This window comes from Sus scrofa, chromosome 1 (genome assembly GCF_000003025.6).
Source record: "Sus scrofa isolate TJ Tabasco breed Duroc chromosome 1, Sscrofa11.1, whole genome shotgun sequence".
NCBI classification, from domain to species: Eukaryota; Metazoa; Chordata; class Mammalia; order Artiodactyla; family Suidae; genus Sus; species Sus scrofa.
The window spans coordinates 222346757-222359231 of record NC_010443.5 but is presented as its reverse complement, the minus strand read 5'-3'; the positions used below and the strand labels follow the sequence as shown (position 1 = coordinate 222359231).

Sequence of the window (12475 nt, the reverse complement as noted above, 5' to 3'; positions counted from 1 at the left end):
GTCAACTATAATTCAGTGAAAAACAGAATCCTGTGCTCTTCCAACAATACCCAACTCTTTCCCTTACACCATTCTTCTTGAACTTTCACATTCTCTACTGAAGTTTAAAAATAATCAATGTTTATTATAAACTCAAATTTGTCTGTGTCCTTTTATATGTTTTTCTTGCCACATCACCTTGTTGTCTGATCGAGGGCAAAAGATAGTCTCTTCAGCAAATGGTGCTGGGAAAACTGGACAGCTGCACGTACATCAGTGAAATCAGAACACGCCCTCATACCATGCACAAAAATAAACTCAATATGGCTTAAAGACTTAAACATAAGACACGATACCATAAAACTCCTAGAGGATAACAGAGGCAAAACATTCTCTGACATAAATCATACAAAAGTTTTCTTAGGTCAGTCTCCCGAGGCAATAGGAATAAAAACAAAAATAAACAAATGGGACCTAAGCAAACTTAAAAAGTTTTGCACAGCAAAGGAAACCATAAATAAAACTGACAAGACAGGAGTTCCTGTCATGGCTCAATAGAAACGAATCCGATTAGGAGCCATGAGGTTGCGGGTTCAATCCCTGGCCTCGCTCAGTGGGTTAAGGATCTGGCGTTGCCAGGAGGTGTGGTGTAGGCCACAGATGTGGCTCGGATCTGATGTTGCTGTGGCTCTGGCATAGGCCGGCAGCTACAGCTCCAATTAGATCCCTAGCCTCGGAACCTCCATATACCACAGGTTCAGCCCTAAGAAGACAAAAAGACGACAAAAACTAACAAACAAAAAACCAAAAAAAAAAAAAAACCCCAAAACTGAAAAGACAACCTAAAGAATGGGAGAAAATATTTGCAAATGATGCACTGACAAGGGCTTAATCTCCAAAATGTACAAACTCACATAATGCAACAACAGCAAAAAACAACCCAATTGAAAAATGGGCAGAAGACCTAAATAGACATTTCTCCAAAGAAGATAGATGGATGGCCAGCAAACAAATGAAAAGATGCTCAGCATCTCTAATTATTACAGAAATGCAAATCAAAACTATAATGAGGTACTACCTCATTCCAGTCAGAATGTGGCTGGAATGTCATCTGCAAGGAGGCCAGAGTAAGGGAGGTGGTCCGGGCAGGGAGGCGACCAGACAGGCATAGGGCCTTAAGGACTCTGGATGTTGCTCTGGGAGAGGGGAGAAGGCACTAGCTAGGTTTGGGCTGTAGTGTAACAATCTGGGTGACTGGTGTCCTGCAGACTACACCTGAGGACATAGAGTGTGAGGCTGGGGGATACGGGGAAGCATAAAATGGGGCTGTGGAGATGTGCTGCTATAGACACACACCCCACGTGGTGTTGATGCCCAAACTTGAGCCTGCACACTGAGAGGGATGGAGAGGGTTTGCTTAGGCTCAGCAAAGCTTTAAAAAGTAGAAAATCCTGGAGTTCCCATCATGGCTAAGTGTTTAACAAACCCGACTAGTGTCCACGAGGATGAGGGTTTGATCCTTGGCCTCACTCAGTGGGTTAAGGATCTGGCATTGCTGTGAGCTGTGGTATAGATCACAGACATGGCTCGGATCCCACACTGCTGTGGCTGTGGCATAGGCCAGCAGCTACAGCTCCAATTTGACCCCTAGCCTGGGAACCTCCATATGCCATGAGTGCAGTCCTAAAAAAGACACACACACACACACACACACACACACACACACACACACACACACACACAGACAGTAGAAAACCCTCCATGTGCCATGAGTGCAGTCCTAAAAAAGACACACACACACACATACACACACAGTAGAAAACCCTCTATATGCCATGAGTGCAGTCCTGAAAAAGACACACACACACACACAGTAGAAAACCCTGAACCAGCACCTCCCATTTCATGAGACTTCGTGCAGCTGTACAAAGAGGTGGAAAATGAACCTGGGATGTACTTTGTAGGGTAAAATACTCAGTCTCCTCTTTTGCAGTCTAGCCCTTCGGGGGATCTTTCTGGGCCTCATCTTTTCTTTTTTTTTTTAAACTTTTTACTTTTTATTTTATTTTATTTTCTGGCTGCACCCATGGCATATCGAAGTTCCCAGGCTAGGTGTTGAATCCGAGCTACAGCTGCCAGCCTACGCCACAGCCACAGCAATGCAGGATCCAAGCCATGTTTTCGGCCTACACCACACCTCACGGCAATGCTGGATCCTTAACCCACTGAGCAAGGCCAGTGATCGAACCTGTGTCCTCATGGATGCTAGTCAGATTCGTTTCCACTGAGCCATGACGGGAACTCCTGGGCCTCATCTTAACAATTCAATCATGGCTCTATGGACAACTTGACGAGCACTCAAGGGTGTTCCCACATGTGATCACTCATGATCCTCCGCACAGCCTTGTGGGGCAGTGAGGACAGGTGTTATTTCCCTCCTTTGGCAAATAAGGACATAGAGTGTTGCCAGGGCTGCTCCAGGACCTTGCTCAAAACTTGCCAACTTCTAACTTTAGCAGGAATTAACATAAATCTTTAAGTCACACGGGCCAAGGTAAGAACAGAAGTTAAAAGGAGAAACAAACCAAGAAACTAGATGGAACCAGCTGGGATGGAGAAGGTGACAGATCTGACCTCCAACAGACCCTCAGTCTCCTTATGAGCTGGTTTTACTACATTAACAAATTAAACGACACACTTATGGCGGCCATGACCAGAAATTAAGGACCAAGAAAAGATAAAAAGAGGGTGGCACCCCGCTCCCTCGGAGAAGCCCCGCCCCTTCTCCAGTAGACTAAGGCACATGCCTCCCCATTCTTAGCATCACTCCCCCTCCCTTTGTCTTTACTCTTTAAAATCTAATCCTTCTCATTATGTGGGTTGATCTGTCAACTAAGTTCTTGCTTCTCCATTCTTCGGCCATTGAAGAAAGTTGCGCAGCACTGATCTCAGCTTCAGTTTCATTATTTGGCTCCATGAACCCAAACAAAAAGGATCTTCCCTCACCAAGGCAGAGGGCGATAGGCCAAGTCAGGGCCCAAGCAGTGTCCACATTGGCTTAATTCGATACCATGAGAAATTTCTAAGGAGATCATGTAGCCGATTGGTGACAATTGAGGGAAGGTGGGAGCCATGATTACCTGGCACTGAATTCAGGTTTTTTCCACAGCCTGGTTCTCTACCTCTTAGGCTTCCAGTTTATCAAGGGAGTAAGCCCAAAGCAAAGATGATTCACACAGAGGTGGATCCAGTTGAGTCAAAGAAGACAGTTGTTTGTGGGTAATGACTCCGAGGAGCCCCACTTGGTTTCAACATTGGGGATCAGTTCTCATCACATATGGTGATTTAACATTTTATCCTAGATGTTCTGCATGCTGTTCTACAGGAACAGAGGGATGACACACTTGTGAAAAGACACACCATTTGTACAAGTGACAGAGTGCTACTGTTTCTTTTAAAACCCAGGCAGGCCTGATCTTATAGAACCTGTTCTTGTATAAACTATGGCCTGGGTCCCTTTTTAAGCCAGGAGGGGAAGGGGAAACAACGAGAGATTTACTTACTAAATAGACGTCAAGCACAGAGGCATTATCATCCTGCATTTCCAGGGTGTTTGGCTCAGAAGTCAAATAGATGGTCCCCTCTTCCAAGGTAAAGGTTGAACTGGAAGGTAACCCTTTACTGGAAAAAGAAAGAAGAATGGTGAGCCAGTGTCCTTCAGAACAAAATCCTAGGACCCCTCCAAAGTTATGGTTAAGGAGGCTGAGGTGGGAAAGCTTTTGGGGAAGAAAACAAATTTGGGGAGTTCGAAGGAGATATGGTGATACCTAGAGGTATGCTCACCTGAGTTGAAAGAATTTGGCCTTATGGGCAGTGCCTTTTCTCTGTCTGCTTCAGCCTATGAGACACTTATTTGCATTTCTGAGAGGGGTTTGTGGGCCCCACTCCTTCTGAGGGTGGACTGCTGGGAATCTCAAGGCCCACCAGTCATCTTTGACTTTGAATAGTTGATTCTTGTTTACATCCTTCTCTCAACAGTATTTGTGCTTTGCTAGTTTATAGAAGATAATCTTGTGCCTCATTAGCATTGATGATTTCTTTCCATTTTTTTCTTGGCATGAAAGGTTCAGTTACATCCATGGTTCTCAAACTTAAATGTGTGTGGAGTTCCTGATGTGGCATAGCAGGTTAAGAATCTGACTGCAGCAGCTTGGGGCTTGGGTGTTGCCATAGCAGCTGTGGCTCAGATTCCATCCCTGGCTGGAGAACTTCCCATATGCCTTGGGTGTGGCCATAAATAAACAAAACCTCCAAAACACTTAAATGTGCATCAGAATTCCTGGGGGGGGGGGAGGCGGGGCTGGTAAAAGCCCAGTCTCCTGGGCCCTAGCCCCAGAGTTTGATTCATTGAGTCTGAATGGAGCCCATGAGTCTGCACTCCTAACAAGCTCCTAGGTGATGCTCTTGCTGCTGGTCCAAGGCCGACACCTGGAGTAACAATGGATGACGTCAATACTGATCACTCTGTTATGTGCTTTGTGAGAACTGTCTGGGTGTACCTTTAGTAACAAGGGCGACAACATGATATTGTCCTGATATGATTGTCATGATATGATAATGAGGGTTTTTTTCTTTTTTTTCTTTTTAGGGCCACACCCATGGCATATGGAAGTTCCCAGGCTAGGGGCTGATTCAGCTACTGCTGCTGGCTTACACCACAGCCACAGCAACTCGGGATTTAAGCCCTGTCTGTAACCTACACCACAGCTCACAGCAACGCCGGATCCTTAACCCCTGAGCAAGGCCAGGGATTACACCCGAATCTTCATGGATCCTAGTTGGGTTCGTTAACCGTTGAGCCACAAAGGCAACTCCTGATAAAGTGTTAAGTGTTGAAGTAATGGGTACATCTTGATGGTATTTAAATTGGGAATTAATTTAGTGGCTCAGGAATGTACACTGAAATAAAAGCTATGTTTTTACCATGTGGAAACTTTCCATGAGAAATATCTGCAAGCAGTGATGGAAGCGTGTGATGGTGGCGTTGTGGAAGAGATGCTGGCCAGCAGACACGTAGGACAAACCAGGCGGTGGGCTTTGGCTTTGCCTGGGCATGAGGCCTGGGAGCGGGAGTGCAGAAGACCGGCTTCAGCTCCGTGTTCCACAGGCCGCCACCCTTGGGGCTGAGCTCTGAGCTCACCCTTTTGAAAACTCCCCATCTGAAACCATCCTCCGGATCTTATCTGAGTTTTCCAGCTGGACAGGTGACCACCAAGGGCTTTACACTCCTCTGTCCTCCCCTAGTCTGGGAACTACATCTAATTCTACTGCTGTACACATTGGCTTATTCATTGGAGATACGTGAAATAGTTAGAAAACCTGAGCTTCTGAATATTAAAAAAAATCTGACAAAACAACTGCATGGGATCTTAATAAAGAAGGCTCATTTGCATAACATATAATGAATAAAGCTGAAGAATCCAGACGAGTAGTACGAGGAAAGGGAAGTGGGGATCTTTCATAGGTCTTCCATCTGGTGATATTTGAGAATGTGGAGATTCAGGGATGAAAACCATCTCACTCTGGCTTCTTATATTTTCTCTTCAACTCTGGACACAGAAAGAAAAAAGTCCTCTTGCTTTTCAAAAACCCAAGATGGGTGACACAATGTGGGAAGCAGGCTGTCCTGACTGATTTTAAAGAGCAGCGTGAATGCGGCTTCTTTCCCTCAAGTTGTTGGCTTTATATTGTGAACCTTCACAGATTTCTTAGGTTAAATAAACCATCAGGTTTCAAGGGGTGCTGTCTGGAGAGGCACTACGTGGTCATGAACATTGCCCGGGTTATTTTTCGGATCAAGAGCAAAAATGCTTTTGCCTTTTAGCTGCTAAGATGCCACTCATTCATTACTCCTGTGGGTAGAGAACATTCCTGCCTGATTAAGCCTTATGAGGGAGAACCTTTACCTACTTAAACATCAAAGCAAGAAACAAAGTGGTCAGAAAATATGTAAGCGTGGCATGACTTTTGTCTTTTACCCCCCCCCCCACTTTTTGGTTTACATTTTATACAATTAAAAAAGTCTCTAATAGCTTCTGAATTATTTTGTAAGTGTAATTTATTTGATGAAATTCAAATTTAAGTTTAACTCTTCTTGTCTGAATTTTTATAGCTATGACTTTTTAACTATTTCCATCCTAAGATTAAGGGTATGGCCAAGAATATTCTAAAAGCGCTTTTTTCTTTTTAAAATTTATTTTTTAAATAGCACATTTAGTATAAAATATAGAAAAAATAATTCTCCTCTTTTTCCTGTCCTTTTGTGATTCAGAGTTCACCTCCTTAGGAGTAAATCCATTTTGCAAATATTTTTAAATCTAATATTTATGTTTCACTTTTGGAAACTATGAGTGAGCCAATAGTATAGTTAGGATCAAATTAAAATAGAAAAAAAAATAGAATATTCTTCAGGATTTAACAGGTACATTTATCAATTATTTTAGCTAAAATATAACAGGATTACAGGGGAAAAAATACCACATTTCTTCAGTATCATATGGTCACATCTGATAAAATCAAATAAGCATCTTAAAAAAACCTTCTGTTACTTATGTTGTTTCTCACATATAATTTCTTAGTAACAATATTCTGAGCATCCTTAAATTTGGGGGATAAAAATGAGGGTCACAGGGACTTATATCCAGATAATATAAAAACTCTTGTAGTACAACAATAAAAAGGCAAATAACCCAAGTAAAATGGGCAAAGCATCTGAACAGACATTCTCCAAAGCAGATATTCAAATGGCCAATAAATACATGAAAAGATGTTCAGCATCATTGGTGATTAGGGCAATGCAAATCAAAACCACAGTGAGATACCACTTTACACCCCCAGGATGGCGATAATAAAAAGACAGATAATAATGGAATCTGTTGGGACAGATGTGGAGGCATTGGAGCCTTTCTTCACTGCTGATGGGCATGTAAGATGGTAGAGCTATACTGGAAAACAGTTTGGTGGATCTTAAAAACCATATGACCCAGCAGTTACACACGTTGGTATATATATAGAGGAAAGAGAAAACATACGTCTACATGAAAAACTTGCACACGAATACTCATAGCAGCATTACTCATAATTGCCAGCAAGTGGAAATAACTCAAACGTCCACCAATTGATGAATGGATAAATACTTCCCACAATGGAATCTTATTTGGCAACTAAAAATAATAAAGTATTGATATGTGCAATTAACATGGATGACAATGAAAACATGGTAAGTGAAAGAAGCTGGTCATAGAGGACCATGTGTTGTATAATTTCATTTAGGTGAAATGTATAGAATAGGCAAATCTACCAGATAGAAAGCAGGTTGGTGGTTGCCAGGGGCAGGGGTGAGGAAGCAACAGGGAGTGAGTGACTACTTTGAGTATGGGATTTCTTTTTATTCTATTGAGAATATTCCAAATTTGGATTCTGGTAGTAGTTACATAACTTTGTAAATATAGTAAACCCACAAAACTGTATATTTTAAATGGTTGAATTTTATAGTATGTGAAATATATCTTAATAAAGTTTAAAAAATTTCATGAGGCATCTAGGGGTCATGCTTCTTTTTTTTTTTTTTTAGTTGAAATATAGTTTATTTACAATGTTGTGTTAGTTTCAGGTGTAAAGCCAAGTGATTTAGATACCTATATCTATATTTAAAAATACACATACACACACATATATATACAAAGATATACTTTTTCAGATTCTTTTCCATAATAGGTTATTGTAAGATATTGAATATAGTTCCCTGTGCTGTATAGTAAGTCCTTGTTTATATAATTTATATACAATAGCTGGTATCTGCTAATTCCCAAATCCTAATTTATTTTTCCCCCCTTCCCCCTTTGGTAACCATAAGATCGTTTCTATGTCTATGAGTCTGTTTCTGTTTTGTAAATAGGTTCATCTGTATCGTCTCTTTACCTTTTTTTATTTTTTTTTCAGTGGGTTAAGGATCCGGCATTGCCGTGAGCTGTGTATCGTCTTTTTAGATTCCACAAATAAGTCATATCATATGATATCTGTCTTTGTCTGACTTACTTCACTAAGTATGATAGTTTCTAGGTCCATCCGTGTCGCTACAAATGGCATTGTTTCATTCTTTTTAATACCTATGTAATATTCCATTATATTTATGTACCTCATCTTCTTTATCCATTCATGTGTTGATGGCCATTTAGGCTGCTTCCATGTCTTGGATACTATAAATAGTGCTGCTATAAACATTATATGTATGTATCTTTTAGAATTAGAGTTATTTGTCTTTTCCAGATATATGCACAAGAGAGGGAATGTTGAATCATATGTGCCATATAACTCCATTTTTAGTGGTTTTTTTTTTTTTTGTTTGTTTTGAGGAATCTCCGTACTGTTCTCCACAATGAGTATTCTCCAGTTAACACTCCCACCAACAGTGGAGGAGGGTTCCTAAGGGCCATGACTCTAAATTTGATGTCTTAGTACATAGTAATAGAAATACCAGAAATTTGATGGAATAGATATTTTCGGTCACATACATTTTGGACTTTTCTGTTTTGAATCAATCCTGATTTGTTTTCCAGTCATTCAGAAAACAGTTTCTTTTTCCTAAGAGAGAAAAAAATTCTAGTTGACCTGACATGAGAAAGCTGGGCTCTGCAATTTCAAGGTGTGAGGTGGAGAGAGAGTGCAAGCAGGTTGGGATAAGCCTGGGGACCATGTGCAGTGTCACAGAGCCAGCATGGCTGATGCATGAGCAGAGGTTAAGGGGACCTGCATCCCAGAGGATGCTTTACCTACAAGATTGCAAACTGCTGGCCCACAGACCCAGTCTATCTGTGTGTTTTGGCCCAACTAGTTTTTTTTTTTTTTTAACTTTAAATGATTGCTATATTAAGAAACAGGAAATTCCCACAAAAACCTTTCTTATGAGAAACAAGAAGAACTGGCAACTCTGAGCCCACATTTCTGAGTAGCGATGAGACTGCGGCACGTCCTCGCCAGTTCCCCAGGGTCCCCACTGCTTTCTTCTGCGTCACACCCGGCCTGTTCGACGCATTTGCGTCACCTCTGCCTGGCCCCTCTGTTTATGATCAGCTCATCATCTCTACTTCGATGATGAGGAAACTGAGGCCCAGGGAGGCCCAGTAATTTGCTCAAGGTCACACTGCAGTTGAATAGGGTTAGGATCTGAACTTTGTTATCCAATTAAACACCTTTTATATGGTCATCTCAGCTCAAAGTTTAGAAATTTGCCACTGCATAAACCTCAGCTTAAAAGCTTGAAAATAATGATATAAACCAGCAAAAAACAAACGCAGTATTTGGAGCTTGATGTGCACTATGGAGATCTTATGTTTGAGAAGAGTGATGATGGCCAGAAATGTTTGGGCAAAATAGGCTTTACAAAGCAATCCATTTTTCTTTCTCACAAAGTTAAAATAGAATTACCATATGAGGCAGCAATTTCATTTCTGGGTGTATACCCCAAAGAATGGAAAACAGTCTCAGATATTTGTTCAGCTAGTGTTATGGGCTGAACTGTGTGCCTCCCTCGACCCTCTATTTATATCTTGAAGCCCTTAACCCCCAGTACATGTCTGTCTTTGGAGACAGACTATTTATTTATTTATTTTGGGGGGGCACACCCAGGGCATATGGAAGTTCACAGGCTAGGGGTTGAATCGGAGCTGCAGCTGCCAACCTATGCCACAGACACAGCAACGCCAGATCTGAGCCATGTCTAAGACCTACACCACAGCTCATGGCAACACTGGATCCTTAACCCACTGAGGGGGCCAGGAATCAAACACGTATCCTCATGGATCCTAGTCTGGTTTGTTACTGATGAGCCACAACGGGAACTCTGGAGATAGGCTCTTTAAAGAGTTGATTAAGTGAGATCATCAGGGTGGCTTTCATCCAATACAATCCTTATAAGATGAGGAGGAGGTGAGGACACAGACATGCACAGAGAGAAACCTCAGTGAAGATAGGAAGACGGCCATCTACAAGCCAAGGGGAGAGGCTTCAGAGAAAACCAACCCTGCAGACACCATGATCTCAAACTTCCAGGCTCCAGAGCTATGAGACAATAAATTTGTTGTTTAAGCCACTTAGGCTGTGGTACTTTGTTATGGCAGCCCTAAAACTAATATACCATGTTCACAGTAGCATTATTCAGAGTAGCCAATAGGTGGTATAATTCCTCTTACTTCCTCAAATAAGTAGTCAAATTCATAGAGATAAAGTAGAAGGGAGGTTGCCAGGGGCTGAGAGGGGGTGGGGGGAAATGGGGAGATGTTTAATGGGCAGAGAGTTTCAGTTTTGCAAGATGAAAAATTCTGGAGATTAGTTGCACAACAATGTGAATGTACCTAACACTGCTGAACTGTGCACTTAAAACTGGTTAAGATGGTAAATTGTATGTTATGTGTATTTTACCACAATTAAAAAAGCAACAGGAGTTCCCTTCATAGCTCAGTGGTTAATGAACCAGTCTAGCATCCATGAGGATACGGGTTTGATCAGTGGGTTAAGGATCTGGCGTTGCCGTGAGCTCTGGTATAGGTTGCAGACGTGTGGCTCAGATCCTGCGTTCTATGGCTGTGGTGTAGGCTGGCAACTGTAGCTTGATTTGACCCCTAGCCATATGGGAACTGCCATATGCCATGAGCACGACCCTAAAAGGCAAAAAAAAAAAAAAAAAAAAAAAAAGGAACATAGTAAAAATATCTAATATATAACAAGAACAATAAAGCTATTTAACTTTCCAGTGTTTCAATACTTAAAACAACATATAAATATATAGCCCTATATAAATAACCAGGCATTTATACTGTAAAGCCCCCCAAATGCACTCATAATAATCTGACATTAAATAGCAAATCTATGTAACCAACTCATTAATCTTTTAAAATTTTGTTATCTTCATTATTCAGTATGTACTGAGTGAGATCAGAGTATAGAAATGGCATTTAACTGTCCTAAAATCTTAGCTTAGGTATTGCCCAAGAAAGGATGAAAATACATTTTAGGGAAACAGACACTTGAGCTGATAAGATCTTAAAGTCAGGGCACGAACTTGGGAATCAGATGATTTGGCTTTGAATTCTGGCTCTTCCTCCAGCTGTGTGATACTGGATGCGTTTCTTAACCCCTCTGAATTCCAGTTTCCCACATGTAAAATGAGAATAATAATAAGTAGGGTTATTGGCATGATTAGTGATAACGAGAATGTACAACACAAACACCCATTTTTGCACCTTGTATTCTAGGTGCCAGGATGTAGCAGAGGTTAAAGTAAACAGAAATCTCTGCCTCTTGGAACTTACACTGAGAAGACAGACTTGGAGTGGTTAACGAATCCGACTAGAACCATGAGTCGGTTGTTGCTCAGGGAAGATCAGCGGGAGCTGTGTAGGGCAGACGGCCGATCTGCGTGTGTACCTAAGTACAATAAAAAGAAAAAAAAAAACAAAAAACTTAAAATATGTATTATGTTGGTCACAAGCGCCAAGGAGAAAGATCCAGCACAGAAGAGAAGACGTGAGTGGTGCAAACCAGGTCCAAGTAACACACTTTCCTTGCTCACCTGCTGGAGTTAGGGGTTTCAGGCATGAGTCAGACACCAAGGGACACATTCAATCCCTTATACTCCATGAGGCACTCAAGCTCTCAGAAGCATCCCCCCAAAGCCACTTTCCTTAGGCTGGACAGGCATCCCCCCACCCTGAGGGCTCTCTCTCTTTAGATCTAAATATTCCGAGTTCCCTTCGTGGCTCAGCGGTTAACGAACCTGACTCAGATCCATGAGGATGAGGTTCAATCCCTGGCCTCACTCAGTGGGTTAAGTATCTGGCATTGCCGTGAGCTGTGGTGTAGGTCGCAGATGCGGCTCAGATCCCGAGTGCTGTGGCTGTGGTGTAGCCTGGCAGCTGCAGCTCCAATTTGATCCCTAACCTGGGAACATCTGTATGCCAAGGGTGAGGCCCTAAAAAGCAAAATAAATAAACAAATAAATAAAGACAACATTCCAGCTGCCAATTCTTCTTAGCTTCTCTAGCTTTTTTTAAACATTGGAGGTGGGTGGTCAATGAAGGGTTTTGGACTTCCTTTGCACATCCTGCAGTTTCACACCTTGCTTTTGTTTGGGGGTCTCTGCTAAAACTGATAGTAAGAATATTTAATTTAACATTCTGCTATGTTGTATTTAGCAAAGGTTAGTAAAGGTTATACATGAATATGCTTCACATAAACACCTAAAATATTATCTGGGCTTTAAGAACCTTTGTAGTACATACCTGAATGTGTATGTCTAAGTCCATTGCGACTTAAAAAAATTAACGAAGTGCAATTGTTAAAAGAATAGGAAGATAATGCAAGAATAAACCATCCAGATAGACCATGATGAAGATAAGAAAGGGAATGTTTATATATGTGTGGCTGGGTCGCTTTGCTG

General features: G+C 41.6%; 1 protein-coding gene across 2 annotated transcripts in view; it reads right to left on the bottom strand.

Annotated features, from left to right (window-relative positions):
* Window positions 1–12475, bottom strand: part of PIP5K1B (phosphatidylinositol-4-phosphate 5-kinase type 1 beta) — a 340273-nt gene that overhangs the window by 19883 nt on the left and 307915 nt on the right. For both annotated transcript variants that reach the window (XM_021064629.1, XM_021064626.1), the window contains exon 14: window positions 3543–3660. In XM_021064629.1, coding sequence (XP_020920288.1) covers window positions 3543–3660 — 118 coding nt within the window. The remainder of the gene's footprint in view (window positions 1–3542; window positions 3661–12475) is intronic.